At 39.6% G+C, this 17,857-nt stretch overlaps 1 protein-coding gene across 9 annotated transcripts in view; it reads right to left on the bottom strand.

The window, feature by feature from the left end:
* Window positions 1-1,762: 1,762 nt before the first annotated feature.
* Window positions 1,763-17,857, bottom strand: part of LOC120959949 (zinc finger protein chinmo) — a 118,836-nt gene continuing 102,741 nt past the window's right edge. For 8 of the 9 annotated variants that reach the window (XM_049610223.1, XM_049610224.1, XM_040383748.2 and 5 more), the window contains 3 exons: window positions 17,712-17,856; window positions 17,444-17,636; window positions 1,763-17,342 (listed from right to left, as the gene is read on the bottom strand). In XM_049610223.1, coding sequence (XP_049466180.1) covers window positions 17,119-17,342; window positions 17,444-17,636; window positions 17,712-17,856 — 562 coding nt within the window. In that variant the 3' untranslated portion in view covers window positions 1,763-17,118. The remainder of the gene's footprint in view (window positions 17,343-17,443; window positions 17,637-17,711; window position 17,857) is intronic. The other variant, XM_049610228.1, reaches the window with a different exon arrangement.

Here is a 17,857-nt window from a genome sequence, read left to right as displayed (position 1 = left end):
GTGTATTTTTTTTCCTTAAAGATTTTGAACTATTTTCCGGGTTTGTTTTTACTCTCGTATGCATACTGCAGTAGAAGGTTGTAGTTGTAGTTGTAGGTGAAGAGTGATTAGTGAAAGTGGTTGACATGTTTTCGGGTTACTATGACTATATTGCATAGTCGCTGCTTTGTTTTTGATTTTCTTTTTTGTTACCATTTCTTCTTCTTGCAACACTTGCTTGTTGTTCGATTGATTTACTGTTCATAATGTGTCATTTTTTGCGTTTCCTTATTGGTTTGTCACTTTATCTTAATATATCCGCGTTTGTTTTTTCTTCTTCTTTGCATTTGAAAATGATCTTCTTCAGCTACTAGCATCCTTTGTTTGTTTCTAAACAAGTTTGTACTTTTTGTATTCGATTATGGTGCCATTTTAGCAGCAAATAACATTATGTTTATATGCTTGCCTTCTCCGTTTCCTTGTTTTGGAGTGTTTGTGGTGTGTATTATTTTATTTTTCTACGTGTTGTAAGTATTTTGGAGCAAACATACAAATATGCATTGTGTATGTGATCGTGTCCATAGACTACATGTGATGTGGTTTCCTTTCCATGTGAGGAATCCGAATGGTACATCCAAACTAGGACGAAGGAGAGCTGGTATGTGAATGTGTGTGAATGGTATGTGTGTTTAGTTTTGTGTGAAGATCTTTCTATTCACTGATTGCCCACTGATTTTATAACTACACCGAAACATCTAGGGAATAATTTTTAAATACATCATCGTACTTTTCTTACTTTCTCTCTTGCTCTACCTGCACTCACTAGATTTGTGTATCTCACACGACTTTTGCACAAATACACACGATGCAAATTTTGAATTTTGATCCTTCCACTCTAAAAGTGTATCGTTACGCTAGTACGCTTATATTTTATATATATTCTGGTATACCGCCACGAATTTTGAACTATTCACCATCAAATTTCATGAACCGCTCGTAAAGGGGTTTCCCAGAGCCTGGTTAACGCTCCCCCCTGTTCAGCTTGCTGCTCTACAGGTTCTTAACATATTTCTGATCGTATCTCTCGTGAAGTATGTGTGTTTTGTGTGTGTATATATATATCATATATAGGTATATAATTTTTAATCCACTCATCGTATCGCTAGCGGTATGCCGCCCAAACGAGGGATAATTAACACTGACTGGTCTTATATTCGTATTTTCTACAGCGTTATACCCCTCGTGCTCAAGGGGCCACACCTCTTTAAAGAAGCTCCGGCTGTGTTCGTGTTGTTTTTTTTTTTTAAATCGTAGAATACATTTTATCTTTGTAATGGTATAGCTTGTCAAGAGATTTTTGTTTTTGCACAATCTCGCTCACCTAAGAGCGGATCGATCTGTTCGCGCTCTCCCCGCTTATGCTCATATTAGTTGCTTTAAGTTGTTTTGTCTTGTTTTAATTTTAAATTTTCACATCTACTTTACTTTATCCGTCAAATATATACGCTAGTTGCCTAAAAATGCCGCTCGTTCTAATAGTACGATATAAATTAAAATTTTAATCCAAAATTGCACCACACGCTCGCTACACCAAATACTACGCATTTATGTCCTTTTGTGGGATCTTTGTGTTCGGTCAGCTTGATTCCCTCAAGATACGCACACTTTCTTACTGAATATTGGTTGCTAATTCTGTGTTTCGGTGTGCACATTCAACACATGCTAGATTAAAGGGTGAAATTTAAAGTCCATTCCACAAGTATACACCTAATGCCACTGTTACACATGCCTAAAGTTTATCGATTTTATTTTCTGTTCCTCTTTTTTTCTCTCTATGTCTCTCTCGACTCCAGTTAGAGTAAGAAACGTGCCAAAAACTTACTCTTTAGATATTTATATTCATATTTATAGGGTTTTTGTTTGGTTTCGCTCTCTAAAGATAAGATTTAGGTTTACAATTTTGAGTGAGTTATATTTAAGAAAATCAATTTTCGGGGCTCTGTATCCACTTTGCTCTGATTTGTATATTATGTTTGGAAATGAATTCTGTACTGGTTTGCTCGCACTTTACTACATCATAGTAACGAAGGGATGGAATTAGTGTGGTATGCACGAAACATAGCTCAAAAAATGAAGTATATTTTAAAACGAAACTGTTACGATGCATTGCTTGTTCTTTTGTTTAATTTTTAATTATTGTGCTTTCATTTTTTTTTTGTTAAATTGGGCATTGGACGGTTTGCACTTTATTAGAGAATTCGTTCATTTCTTGCAATTTCAGTAAGGAATAATGCAAAATTAAGCAATACTCTTCAAGAAACACAGTTTCGTTTGGATGTTATTATTTCTTGTTGAGCAACACATGTAACTTCGATATCAAACACGATCAGGAGGTTTTAAACATAAGTGATATTACAAAAGCTAAAACTAAAAGGAAAAGAAAAATATCAAAGAAATAAAATAACGAAACATACTTACCGCAAAAATAACGATAAAATATAGCAAAAACATATAACCAGATAACGAGGAAAAAGAAAATGTCATCTACTCATAACCGTTACACACCGTGAACGTATCATAGAGGACGAACAAAATGAAACATACCAGAAAAGAAAAACATAAATAATAAAGAAAGAACATAATAATGTACGAAAAATTGAGTTTTATTCGTATCAGCAGCTTTTCAATTAAATCTTGCTCTTTTCATAACGTTATAAACTTGGCTCTCATTGTGTGATTCACTTTTTTTGCTGATTATTATTCCTCATTGTTGTACAAAGCGGACAAAAAAAAAGTATTCCCCCCTTTTCGTGTGTTATTTTAGTTGTTTGTAAGCTTCGCACTTTCGCTTCTCGATAGTGAATAATCCGGCTTTGTATCCTCCATGTTTCTTTTTACAACTTAAACACATTTTTTATCAGATGCTTACTGACTTACGTGTAGCGGTACAACACTATTATGCTTATGCAGAGAGGAAATAACTAAACAATATACCCGTCGTTTTAAACCAATTGTACAGAGTAATGCTAACTTAAAACGAACCAATAGTATCAATAATAATGATAATAATAATAATAATATTAATAATAATAATAACCAAGGTGTAGCACTAAAGGTAATATGAAAGTGCACAAAGCAGTACCGATTGTCGTTCGTACTGTTGTATATTGCCTTGTCTATGCATTACACTTTATACAAGAAGCACCGGCGCGCACTGAACCATATTCCCTTCAATAGGGTTTCTGCCCAGCTTGTATTTCTTTTCCGTTCTTCCGGTGGCCGCGTAAAGAAAGCTTAAAATAAAATATTATTAACAAACATCCAACGGATGCCGTCGCCATCGTCGCGCAATCGCAGCGATACTAAGTTGGTAACCATGTTGGAGTGTTTTGCTTACTGCACTGCTGAACACCACTCCTGACGATGTTTGACATCGATTCTCATATGTTGTTGCTCTCTCTCTCTCTATTTCATTTATACTTTTCTCTTTCATTTTCTTTTTCTCGTTATCGGTGTGTTTCTTCTTCGTACTTCATTGTTTTCCCTTTTTTGTGGTTCTATTTTCTGTTTGCATCTTATGTCTTCCCACTTGAAGTTTCTTCTCTTACTTTCTTATCTTTTTTTTCTGTGTGAATTATAATTAATTTTCATTTTTACTGCAATTTATATCAATGTTTTTAGAATCAAAAAACCCAAAACCAATATTTTTTAACCCAACGTTATCGAAACTATAAAAAGGATACTCCCGCACCGTGGCGTACACGATTGGATTGGTGCTTTACTTCAAGCTCGACCACGGTTAGCGTTTAGTTGGAGTTTGCTATACTTAAATTTTGTCAAAATTATATATATATTTTTAGCCGAAATGTTTTGATGGTTGGTAGGGCGTTTATGCATTGCAACTTCCAATCGGAATTCGTGTTGGATGTGTATATTCGCTAGCAAAATGTGCTGTTTGTTGTAGCAATCGATACGAAAAGAGTGGAATTTTATAAGAAAGAAAAATTATTCATCAAACAACTGGGGAGGGTAAAGCTTAAAGCGAGAAAATGATACAGATGTTGAACATACTCTGCCTTGAATGCGCTTCATGAAAACAGAAAATGGGAAGGTTGGGTGGTGGTGTTGTAGATGTTTAAACTAGTTTTAGGTTAAAAGCTAGGCGTTGTTACGTTAAATGTTAAAACGGTGGGATTCTGTGTTTGTGTGGTCTTGGGTCGCCACGCGAGAACGCCACGCCGGCCACAAATCATTCACATCGGTCTCGTGATAATCGTTTCCTTCTGTTTTGCGTTTGATGCGAATCGCAATCAATGGCTTTTGCTTACAACACTATTAAAATGAAATGAGGTACCGTAAACCAAAATGGGTCTGTTTGCAAGTGTTTGCACGAAGGGCTTGGGCTTGGGCAACCTTTCCCCTCCGCGACTATTGATATGGACGACTTTATGGAGCTAGTAGTAGTAGTTAGTTATAGGGGGGAGGGCCTGATAGTGTTCATTCGAATAAAAAGAAAGCTTCCCTGCAGAATAAATGTATGAGTTTTACACAACAATTTTTTGTGGTCGTGCGGCCAAAACCGGTTCAGATCTTCTTTCGAGCAAATCGATACGCCCTTTTCAAACGCTACTTGCATGCTAATTGTTACACCCAATGCCATGTGATTTTGCAACAACAACAAAAAGATATGGTACGATCAATGCAAGAATCGTTAACTCGCTATTACTTCTCGCTTACCATTTCGCTGCTTCATCATCAAACTGTCTGATCTTTGCGTTCATTCCTTTTCCCCGTTTTCACGTATGTGTGTGTCTGAAGGTATTTCTTTTAAGTCCTGCTGTGTTACCCTTCAACTAACGGGCTTGGTGTGAGGCAAGTAACACATAACATAACGGCAAAGAATTGTATTATAAACCAATTTTCAAACGCGCTTCGGGGTACGTTTACCAGAACGCGAACGCTGTCGTGCCCAGTACTGTAAAAGGGTACTGGTTTTGTATTGCTATCCTGTGTCCTGTGATCTTGGTTCCTATCTTTCTCTGCTACCTGTTGTATATTTGCTATGGTTGTGATCAACTGTAAATAGTGCTTGTTCTCGAGCTGGCTTGGTTTTTGTTTGCATTCTTATTATGGATTTGCTGTTGTTTTGTGTTTCATTTCGTTTTCGCAGTTGCAATTGCAGATCATTGATCCGCTGTTTTTTTGTTGCTGTTTGTTTCTGCTGTTTGTTTCTGCTATTACTTGCTTTGTATACGTTCCGGCTCTTTTCGAAAGAGTTTATGTATGTATGTATGCTGAACATTTAAATAAATAAATTATCTGTTTTAGTTGGCTCACACGAAGTGACAACTTATAACTGCAAAAAACTGTATTTATCGATTTGTTTTACGCCACTCGTCGCTTCCTCTCTCTCTTTCTCTTCTGCTTTCTGCACACGGTGATACTATTCAGCTCACAGTTACTCGTTGCTATATTACTTCGTGTATATAATCTTTAACGGTACATTACGTTCGGTATACCACATTGCAATCTCTCTCTCTCTGGTACGTGGAAGAAGAAGAAAAATAAACGGATCTGTGCTGTGCGGTTCCAACATTTTTTTTCCCCTCCCCTTCTCGCTTGCAATAAAGAATGGTGGGGGGGGGGGGGGAAGCAGTGGACAGACCCGGCACACAATTAATAAACGTAATAATGTAACATTCGGAATACTGTGCTTAACTGCTACTACTGTTCCGGTATTTCTCTTATTAAGGCCTTTCTGAAGGTGTAATCGCGGACCGATGTGGAAAGGAGGAAAGTTCAGGGTTCAGGGGAAAATTCGGAAATGCATAGAAGATTGCCTAGCTCGGGGCAATAGTTTGCGAGCGGTAGATGGTGGTGATGGTGGTTCTTGTTGTAACTCTATTGGTTTGCGGCAAGTGTCCCTAGGAGCGCACCCGTGCGTCTGACACTCAACGCAGCACGGGAGAAATACTAACTCAAACGATTTAATAAACAAAAACAATGGGGCAATAATAGTAAACATGAATACAAGCTAGACTTCCTACACATTATTGCATTGCCATTACACACAAAACACACCCGCGTCCCACATTAACGTCTATTGAGGTAACAATAAATAACAGTCTCTTCGGTTGGCGTTCCCATGAAAATCTACAGTGTATTGCCACCACCACCGTACACCATTGCACCCAAACACGGTTGTCCAAAACCATCCCTCAAACTCTTTCCTTTCCCGTTGAACGCAGGAGAAGCTTATACCTGCCTTTCCCCCATTGCGTACCGCGTTCACACTTCATTTTACATCACGCTTGACGACCCGCGAGTCGCCAGCATTTGAAGAAAAAGAAAGAAACTATATTAGACTAGCTTATTGCGTATAGGGATCTTAGCCCGCTCAACCGATCATGTTTTCTTGTTTCTGCGCGCCTCATTCCTTCTATGCATCGCGCATGCAAGTCGCACTGGCGCAGCAGGTACACGCGCGTACGACGCATCTGGGAGGCTGATTGCGCAAAGACAGCAAAACGTGACGGAAGAGGAGCGTACATATTTACACCTTGTGGTTCAGTTGCTTGGGTTTACTATTATCCTGCGATGGGACAGTGTGTCACAAGGGGCTGCAAGGACTGCAATATTCCGGACTAAAGCCCTCTCTCGCGTGTAACCAGTTTCTAGGTTGTGTTTTTACTTCGAAAAGCCTCATTCTGCCTGTGTCTTCTAGCCTCGAATGGTTCTCTGTGTGTATGTGTATAGCGTGTAATTAGCCTCGATCGATGATTGCCTTCGGCAATAGTGAAACTCTGGTCTCCAAACTGTAGTCCCCTTAACGGCACAGTGACACACCGCCATCTATCATCGTCCTGTTCTTCAGTGTTGTTTGCTTCATCCTTTGCCTTCACGGCTTCACGTATGAAATAGGATAGCTACTTTGTGTGGTTTGTTGCATTTTTGTTTTTTAGTTTTTGGTATACATTGGTATGTAGAGATAAGTCAGTATTAATGGGGTGTACGCGAAAAGCAATCCAAAAACAGTATTCCAAAAGTATACGCGTTGTATGGTATGGTTTTAAAATGGGCTTTCACACACAAACTATTATTGTGTAGTCGAAGCAGATTGAGTTGTTTTTTTGTTTTGTTTTTGTAAGGTTGTTGTTCAGTTGGTTTTGAAGAATTTTGAATTTTTCACTTCCGTATCTCTTGTATGTCGTATCTCATCAGTGGTTATGGTTTTGCACTGTGTATTTAGCGCAGCTGCTGTTCACCTCCGTCCGTTATCGTATCTCGTATCTCTTGTCAACACCCGATCTGTAAGATCGACAGTGTTACACCTTCAACAGAACAGACTCTAAACCCGAACAAAACGCAAATGGCAAAAAGTAGCGCTGAAACTGACAAACCATAACTTTTACGTATCTCTTTACCACGGGGCTAGCCGTGTTTCGTACTCCTATCGTAACATATCGTAACGCGTTTCTTCTACCTTCTCTTTTTTTACAACTTTGTTACAAACATGGGTACAGCTCCCGTTTTCAATGTTTTAAGTATATCGTCATTTCACACTACGTGCTAGATAGTAGTAGTAGTAGTAGTAATAGTTGTTGTAGAAGTAGTAGTATTCTAAGACCTAAAGATAATTTTGCCCATTTTGTTTTCCTTAATCGCAAACATGTATTTGTGTGGCTTTTCCTTTTCACTCGCCTGTATGATTTTGCGCCCTCGTTCTTTCTCTTTCTCTGCGTCTCAGGAAAGAGCTGCAGTGGCAATAACCAACAAAAAAAGTAATGCATACACAACATAGAAATCAAACACCACAACTTATTTTAAACACAACGATCGGTACACGTTGTGGGTTTCCTGAGAGGAACTGTCGAATACGAAGAAAAAAACAATAGTATAAATGCCACATAAATGAAAAAAACAAAAACACGAAAATGCTTCGATTTATATCCTTCTCTTGCATTATCAATTTTCCTCGTTCTTTGTTTTTTTTTTCTTGCATTAAGTGACTATTACTATGCTGGGTGCGCTAGTGCTCGCTTACACGCTACTACTGCGTCGCGCAATCGAGTGAGCAGCTGATTGCATACCTTTTGTTTCAGTTTGCTGTTTATACACGCTAAATAATTCTACAATGTTTCGTTACATTTTTATTGTACCTGAGTGTGTTGCACTTGTGACTAGCTGAGTTTTTTTTCCTTCTTCCTTGCTCGTTTCTCGTCTTATCAATAGTTACGCTTTACGCTTTTTTGATCGTTCTTCGATCGTGTCTACGCTTATCGTCGGGATCATGGTTTTTGTTGTTGTTTCAATCTGTGTATCTTTTAGTGAAAACAATGCTTCCAAACGTTGCCTGTTGGAAGTTTATTGCTTTTATGGGAAGCTTCTTCTACTCGATTAGATTTTGCAAGGAAAGGTTCGAAACATACAACCGACTGGTGCCCACAATAGTCCCCTGAGGCTATTGTGAGTTGAAAATATATTAAAAAAAAAGTGTAAAAAGGAAAACAAAACTATACTTTTAAAAGGACATCATAAAAAACTGATCATTTAACAAAATCTCAAATACTCAAATGTGTCGCAATACAGGCACAAAAACAATGCGATGTTGTGGTGTGGTTAAGGGTATCTCTTGCCGACTGTGCTAGCTTTCCCGGGGCGCCAAATCCAACCCATAGGGTAGGATTAGGTAGAACTGATCAATCATCGTCTTGCTGTGGTGGATTTCCGCTATCACTTGTATCCAAAAAAGCGACCAAATATTTTAAAAATCCAAAGAAGAAAGGTTAATTTCGTTAGTTCGTCTCTTCAAAGCCGAAAAACGCAGCTAACGGAATTAGTGCTAATTTTTGCACACGCGCGCACACACACACACAAACCTACGGCTCACTTGCGCAAACGGTTGATATTACAATAATAAGGATTCTAATGATAAGCATCATGTTTGAATTTGGAAAAGGAAAAAACAGAACAACAAACTCACACTCAGTTTTACACTTTACAGTTATCGAATACATTAGTTATATGCCTGCAGAATTTTGTGTTTTGTCATACTTAATTGCCTAAACGTTTTGCATTTAACCCAGCTTACATTGAAATTTCGCTCTCTACTCTTCTTCCATCTCTCTTTCTGTTATCTGTCGGTATCCGTACTAGCGTCAACAAAAAAAACAGCAACGAAAACATTATTTGTTTATACTTTTCTTTTCGCTTTTCTTCCTCTCTTTCTCTCTACCTCTTTCTTCTCCTTTTTTTCTCGTTCATAAATTGAATTTAGAATTTTGTTTAGAAATTTTGCTTAATAATTTTGAAAAAAAAACTTTCGTTTTTTTGTGGTATTGCCTAAACGTTTGTTACTTTTATGTTACTTTTTACCTTGTTCTAACTAAATTTACTTATTTTAATTTTTTTCGTGAATAGTTGCCAAAAGGGGGGATATATTTGCCAATGTTGTTTTGAAGCGCTTTTTTTGCTGTGCCAAACAAACAACGTTCCGTTGACGGAAAAGTCAATCCACAGATACATACACACACTGTCGCAAAATAAAACACAAACAATAATTAAATTACTGCCGCTTTTCATTTCCATTTGTTGTTGTTAGGTTGACGACGGGATTCGCTTCGCACGGATCACGAACTCTCTTTCTCTCTCTCTCATACGGACTGAGTGTTTTGTTTGTGTGTTGCTGTGTTTTTCTTCAGTGACACATCAACATAATAGTTTGTCGTTTCCTTCTGTTTTGTTTTCTTCTTACTTTTGCTTCAGCACTCAATTTTGTCGTTTTTTCGTATTTGTTTTTGTTTTTTTTTTATATATATTCACCGAAACGCATTATACGCACTTTTAATTTCTTGTTGCTTTGTTTTTCGTTTTTGCGCCAAACATTAGGGATTTACACGATTCTACTGTTTCCAAAAACGTTAAATTTTTCACATATTATTTTTTTTTGTTTGTATGTACAATTTAGCTTCAGAGACACCCAACAAAAACACGTCGTTTACAGATGTGTGTTGCGATTTCTCTTACACCATTTTACATATCATTTTTCTTGCTTCATTTTCTTTTCTACATCAATTTGCCAAAAAGGGGAAAAGTGCTGCTCTCTTTCTCTTTTTTTGCTGTATTTATACCAACAATCTTCATGTCCATGATGCATATTATATATCTTCCTTGTGTACATTTTCTTCCGTACGTATTATCGAAATTGAACCACTGTCATGTGTTGGGGGTGTGCCGGTGTTTCTGATGGTTCGAAATCTTCTTCGCCGTCTATCATTTACCAAACACCCGTGTACACATAATAAGCCGCCACGAGCAAACGTGTTGCTTTCATGGCTTTCCACTATTTTGCTCTCTAAATGTACATCACTGACTAAATTTTGTTTCCACAGTACGATTAGCGTTTTTGCTTGCTTTTTTTTTAAATGTTTGTTCACGTTCTACCACCTCTCGCAGTTAGTTCGGAGGATTTGCGCCGACCTATATGCCACCTAACATCTAAAACCCATTATCCTGCATACTCTTTACTGCCAAAATTTAATTTCATTAAATTTTATTCCTCAAGCTATTTTATAGCTTCTGCATTTGCTTCCGTTTCTCTTGATTTTTTCCCCTCTTTTAATTTTCTTGTTAAGTTGTACTGGATGATGACGATCAAATCATGCGGGCCCTCGAGCGACGAGAACGTGAGCTTCATCCCTTCCGTAGCGCAAGCCGCGCAGTCGCACACTTGCCCATCGGTTTCGCGCTGCACGGTGCAAATTTACGCGAGTAAATTTACCTCTATTTACATGAGATTATTCCGTCCTACCTTTTGACGCATGGCCGTCGTCGGGGGGGAAGTGGCTTAATAGCTAATGTTTTAAAGTGCTCGCACTTACTACGCCATTCCTTTTCGCATGCAATCGAATATGTGTTACGTTTTTGTTTGTTTGTTTGTTTTTTTATCAACATTATTTGCTTTCGTTAATTTAGAAGTTCTTTTTTTGCTTACTTTTTATCATGTTCGCATCATTTCCAAAACGCTTCATTAGCAATTTTGCATTCATTCAATTTTTCCACTCGTTCCATGGCTCATGTTCCATTTGTTCCTTCCTGTCACACGCTTCCGTGTCGTTAATTTTGCCGCCCAAATCTTGTTCTCTCATCTGCTTCCTCGATTGTGTGCATCAAGTTAAAAAAGGGGGTATCGCCGTGCAGTGTGTGTTATGCTTCTGTTATGATTTTTAATTTTATCCTTTTGCCAAACCGTTTGCCTTTTTTTTCCTTTCTCTCTTTATCATTTCGTCTCTCTGTCTTTCTTCAACTGATGGTGACTTACTAATGTAGATTTTCCATAGATACGAGCTTTTAGTGCCAGCCAAAACATGTTTATCCATTCCATCGTGCCAAAACGAAATTTTGACATCTTTAGTTTTCTCTCTTCTACTGGGTTTTCTAGCAGCCGTGACATGTAGTTTTGTTTGTCCAAACGATTGTGTTTTTTTTTCTCAGCAAATAATGTGCTTTGCAAAACGAAATATAAAATAATAAAATTGCTTTTGTTCTTCCGAGCTTTTCAACTGTTAATGTTTTGGTTCTCTTTCTTTTCCTGAAAACATATTCCAAACTGCTGTGGATAGTGTGTTGGGTGTTACTCTTTAGATGGGCTGATGGCAGGGGATGTTGTGTGTGTGTTACTACTACACACTGAAAAGATATCTTGTTATATAGTTTCGCCTTGCATGTGCATCTTTAACTGCTGTTTACTGCTGTTTTTGCATCACCTTCCAGACGCGTCGCCGCCTGTCGCTCTACTGTTGCTGTCGTTTACTCTTGCATTGTATTTTATACCTGATTTGTAAATGTCTTTGAAGAAGTACGTAATAATTATTGATTTTGACTATTACGTTGCCTTATTGCTTAAAATCAAGAGCTATTTAAAAATTAACATAAAATGGCGTTTACTGCTAAACGCACTCTATTTCACTATTTCTACAGTACGTGTGGAGGTAGTTGATTTCAGTGTTCATTCTTTTTGTTTTCATTCGTGTTCATATTTCTACGTTATTATTATTATTATTTTATGTGTTTTTCATCCTCTCGTTCTCTCTGACTCTTTCTCTTTCTTTTTTACCTATTTTGCTTTCATTTATGTTCGGCTTACCATTGCTATGTCGCTGGTGTATAGGGGGTTAAGGTTTCTTTTTTCTTCTTTAATGTTTCGAGTTTCGTTTCCATGTTTTTGTGTGTTTTTTATGTGTTTTACTTCTTTCTCTCTGTCATATCATCACGACTAATCTTAGTTTTGTTTTTTTGTTTTGTTGCTACGCATTTCGCTTTGGAAGAAACCAGTTGTACAGATTGTGTGTGTGTGTGTGTGTAAGTGTGTATGTAAATGGATGAAAAACTCAAAAGAAGTAAAACCTTTACACCATACAATAAAAACGAATAATACCTAGCGGTGTGTGTTGTCGTTAAGACAAGTGTATAAAAACAAAAAGTTTTTTTTAATATACGTACGGTGGTGCTGCGCACGGTGAAATGCGACTCAGCGGAAAAAATAGACCCGTTTTCATTGGCAGTTGTCTTTCGTCTGCATGTAAATTGCTTGCAAATATCAAACGTTTGATATCTTTGATTATACCTATAGCTCCTCCTCGTGTTACGTTTTGTTTATAACAGGTTGAGTAAACAGTTTTATAAGGGATAAGGGACAAATGTGCATTCAAAAAATTAAACAGTACAGTTTGTAGCACTAGAAACAGAAACAGGCTATTTGTTTTTAACAAGAAACACAATTCTGCTTGGTGGCAGGCACACGCACCACAACCCGGCGTTAGCGGCGGGGTTGCTGGTGCTGCTGCTGCTGCTGCGTTCCGATTTGTCTTATTGCGGTCGCTTACCCGCGCCCGGGTACTCGTGTGTGCTTAATACAACTATTATCAATACCGGTGATGACCGATCACCGTTTCCTCACTGTGAGACTGTGTTTAACTATATTGATTCTTCTTTAAAAATTGAACTAACGGATTCTATTTCATTGTTAAGCGTTTGACGTCATACTTAAGGGAAGGGTTCCGAGGGAAGCATATTTACTTGTTTCGCGCATATTCTTTTCATGTTCAGTGGGTGTGTCCCAGGAGTTCGGTACGTAAAACAAATTCGCTCGAATGGAAACATAAACACTTGCATCCGCATCACGGCCATACCGTGGTCCAAAACGAAAGCATGAGAAAACTCATCAATCAAAACTCCTTACTAAAGCTATTGTATGCGAAAAAACAAAACTAAAAGAAAAAAAAACACAAAATAAAATTCTCTCTGTGTTATACTACGGTATAATATAGCAAACATTGATAGCATCTTTTCAATTACTGTTTTGCCTCTCTAATGTACCTTCCGGTATTTTCATGTTGCTTCGGTAACTTCGGTTGTTTGTTTATAACAGTAAAAATGGTAGCTCTTTTAAAAAAAACAATACAAATTATACAGAAAATCATGCGGAACTCCACCCATGCTGAAAACGAATGCTCTCGGCGCACATATTTCGTGTTTTGTTCGTTCTTCCGGCTTGGTATTGCTATTACACGTTAAACATATTTGCACCAATTAAACTCTGCAATTACCTTTCTTTTCATCCAATTGTCTAGCTCATGCGTTCGCTTGCCTCTACTTTGTTACGCACATTATGCAAAGGCTCTTATTCACGTGCTCACGGCAACGTTCACATTTTAACTACTTCAGCTGGCACCGTGTGCTCAACACACCTTGTCTTGTCACAAAACACACACGCGACGCTCACATCGAATGTTGTTGCTCTTTGTGTGCGTGTGTGTGCATGTGTTTGTTAAGTTTTAACGATTGAGATTGGATTGTTTCATTGTTTCTCTTCCGTGCAAGATCTTCTTCCCCTTTCTCGCGTCCAATTTGCCCAGCACGAGACGAACGCTTCCGTGCCCCGTAAAACCGGAGAACCGAAGCCCGATAGTACGTGTGCTGCACAACTTCGGCTAATAACTTGAAAAGGATTGGTAGAATATGATCACTCTTACTGCAGTGAAAATGGACCAAATGGTCGGTGGTGAAACGAGACGCGCGAAGAGTTAAGTATGGGAACGGTGTTTTCTTTGATATTGCTGGAGAAGGACATCTAGAGTTTGGGGGACGGGATAAATAGTGGTAACTAAATCAGTAATTGCTATAAAAATGAGATCATTTCAACGGTTCCGTTTATCTATTGTAGTGAGTTGCGGGGTTTGGCGGGGATGATGGCAATGATATGAAATGATAGATACATGCCATTTAAGATGTCGCAGAAAACGAACAAAACAAAAACGCACCTGTATTGTACGATCGGAGGAAGTACTATAACCATTCGTAGAGGAAGTAGTAGCAGTAGTTGCGGAAATATTAGTATTAGTAAGAGTACTGTTTAAACTAGAATCGTCTATTTAATAGGCACCAAGTTTCCATTGCATGTTGTTCCATTAGGTTTGCTCTTCTATTGAAGAATTGGTTGTTGTTGGACAAAAGATCCCCCTGCCTTGGGCCGTGGCCGCCACCACTAACCAAAGTGGGTCAGCTACCCCCTCTAGGCGGAAGAATCTTTTCCTTGCATGAATTAATTGTTAATCGCTAGCGCACGATATTGAGACTCGTGCCAGATTGGTAATGGCTGCTCGAGTAATGCGCGATCGCGCGTCATCGTCTCGTCTCGTCGTCATTGTCAGGCGAAAGGCGTCAACCTGAAAAAGGATTAAATGTCTTTTGCGTCTCACACTGTTCAGCCACACACCTTTGCCACTGCTACCAGCTGCCAGCCAGCCGAGCATTACCCCCTTCCGGCATTGGCCGCCTGACCACTTCTGCCCTTCTTCTTCTTCTTCTTCAAGTACATGTGTGTTGTAATGTGGGTTTTGTAGATTAGGTTTAAATATACTTTCATATATATGCATAGTTAAATATTTCTCATTAAGCTATCGATTTCAACTCTCCTATATCTGATTCCCTATTTCTTTATCAGCAGGTACATGTGTATTATTCATTAAAAAAGTATTCTTTACCTCTCCCACACCCCCTCCCACATTGCGTTGTTTTGTTGTTCCTTGTTAAATTATATATGATACTATTACAAGATTTAAGATATCCATGTACATTGTTACGGTGTAATGTGTACTTCCAATTCTTCGATCTTCGTACATTCCCCCGTTCAACCCACACACCCCTTATCAAACAACTCCCTTGCTGCTGGGAGAGCGGAGGGAGGGTTCAAGAACTAAACCACTATTCAAAAAGCGAAATGACGAAACAATCGAAATCAAACAATCGGTAATCGTATGAAGCGAGTCGTTCGCCATTTCAAAGGAAATGCAAATCTGATACTAGAGTACATAAAACAACAACCAACAACAACAACAACAACAACAACAGCAAATACAATTGCCGTGTGTGTGTGTTGCCGTTGGTGTGTTCTATATAGTGAGTTTTAATTAGGAAACAAAAACAAGTAAAACATAAACAAAATAGTAAGCTTCTATCATCTATTCTTTTCTATTACTCTACCTTCTTCCTTCCTCTCTTTCTATCTATATGTATGTCGGTAAAGGTTCATCGTTACTGTCTGTGGCTCTGTGTTTGTGTGTTTGTGTTTGTATGTGTATGTGTGTGTATGGGCAACATAAGCAAGATTCTTGTTAGTACCCTCTGGTTCGGGTTTCCCCTTAATCGGGTCTCGTAAAGAGAAAAACGATCCTCCACATTCAAGTTAATTGATGATTAATGACACTTGTGGTGATTGTAGTTGCTGAGTTATAGATGTTGCAAAAATTAAAGCATGTCGCTGCTCTGCATGAGCAAACGTGCGTGTGAGGAGGAGGATGAGGTGTGTTCACCTCACCCGTGGAACATCCGTAGTCTGTCGACGAGTTGCCAAATACTGGCAAATTAAAGCTATTGTTGTGTCCACCATTGCTGGCTTGTTGCAGAGTGGTAAAGAAAATCAATGTTGCAGTTATAGAGGATGCTAGTTGATTTTGTTTGTTTTTTTATGAAATCGGGGTTTTGTCAAAGCATATACCCGATGGTAATGGAGGAGTGAAGAAAATATAGGTACAAGAATGAAAAATAATTATTGATTCGAATTCATAAGGCGAGAGAGTACTCTGGTTACTCTTTAGCAGTAAACAAATTGAATTTCACTGTTGCTATTTAAATAAATTGTCTTTCCTATTTAGTTCATATTTCCAGTGTCGGAAGGTTCCAGCAGTTAGTAGGTCCGATGAGTTCTGGGTTTGCTAGATGTGAATTCAAAACTATGTATGCGGCGTCCGTTCACTCCAATCAGTGTTCTACCAATCCATTTCAAGTTATTATAGCTTAGCTTTCACCTTCATCTTCTTTTCTTGCAAATCGTTTATCGCGTACGTAAACAGGATACGTACGAATGCCTCTTCCCCCGCTTAACTATTCCGATGAGTTGCACCCATCGCACACTGCCCGAGAAACAATCGACCCCATCTCGCAAATGTTTAATTCAGCTGATATTGTTGATACATTCTCTCTTCTAACATCGAGTCCCGTATCTGATGTGATCATGCGATCGCTATTACAGCATATTGTACCATCTTTCATTTGAAGCAGCTACCCCACTAACTGATGCGGCTACTGCTCACCAAACGGCTACGGCTCGTACATTGATGATGCTAATGCTGACGATGGAAATCAAAAAGAAACTCCCTGCTATTCGGCAACACTACACAACAGGTGTGTCTCGCTGGTGTGCTGCTCCATCATGGCTGCCGATGTACAGCAGGGAAAGCGGGCGGGCGAGCCCGGCTCTTCCGCGGCCTTCGCACGGTATCGATATCTTTGGATGGCGTTCAAAGGCGAACGGGACTCTGAGTTATGGCTACAAATGCGACAATGCAACAATTCGTTTTTTACTAATGTTATAGGAACAACAAACGGTCCAATTCAGCACGGCCGATCGAGTGACGGATGATCCGCACAACTGGGCCACGGGGGACGGGGTGGGGTGGGGTGGTGAAAGGGGATTTGGAAAACAAAACGTTCCTCGGGGATCAGGTGGGAGAGAGTAGGAAAGAGACAGGACCGGGCAGCAGCAAATTCGACGTCCTACAGCGGCAGGGCTTAGCGCACTTAGCTGTGCAGCTGGCTCGGCATGAACTGCGTCTGCTGCTTGTGCTCCCGGGCGATGTGCCTTCTGACCGTGTTGTTGCGGGTGAACGTTCGACTGCAGTACGGGCATGGCACGCGTATTCCCTGATGCCGCTGGCGTATGTGCGCCCGCAGGTTCGTCTCGTAGCCGTACTGCCGGTCGCACAGCGGGCACTGTAGCTTTTTGCCTGGAACGCACAGTAAACCTTCGAATCAGTGAAATCCGTGTCCGCTCTTTCGGGCGCGAAAGCGCAAACGCCGAAATAAAACCACGACAACAAAAACCCCCCGCTCCGCCCAAACTTACCATCTGCCGTCGTGACGCTTTCTCGCGGTGTGCTGATCATGCCCAACATGTCGACGGACGGTATCGCCGCCTCCAGCCCGCCCTTCACGTTGATGAAGCCGATCGGTGTCGTCGGTGTGGACGGGGCCGACGATCGGAGCGGGGACTGTATCGGTCGCATTTCCATCTTGACGCGCAGATCTTCCGCGCCAGCCTACAAAGAGCCAGTCAAAGCAATGTATATTTTTGGGGAAAAGCGCACGGAGGGCAATGCAGCTGCAACACGTACCTCGTTGCCTTCCCGACTTTCGTGTTTCACTTTGTGATCCACCGAGCCGTTGTGATCGTTGCGTTCCTCGCGGTCCATCGTGTTAGACGATACCGGTCCGTTTCCGTGGCCATGGGTTGTGCTGGGACTATGATTTTCGTACCGAC

This window comes from Anopheles coluzzii, chromosome 3 (genome assembly GCF_943734685.1).
Source record: "Anopheles coluzzii chromosome 3, AcolN3, whole genome shotgun sequence".
Taxonomy (NCBI): domain Eukaryota; kingdom Metazoa; phylum Arthropoda; class Insecta; order Diptera; family Culicidae; genus Anopheles; species Anopheles coluzzii.
The sequence above is the reverse complement of the archived record's forward strand: the minus strand, read 5'-3'. Positions and strand labels throughout refer to the sequence as shown.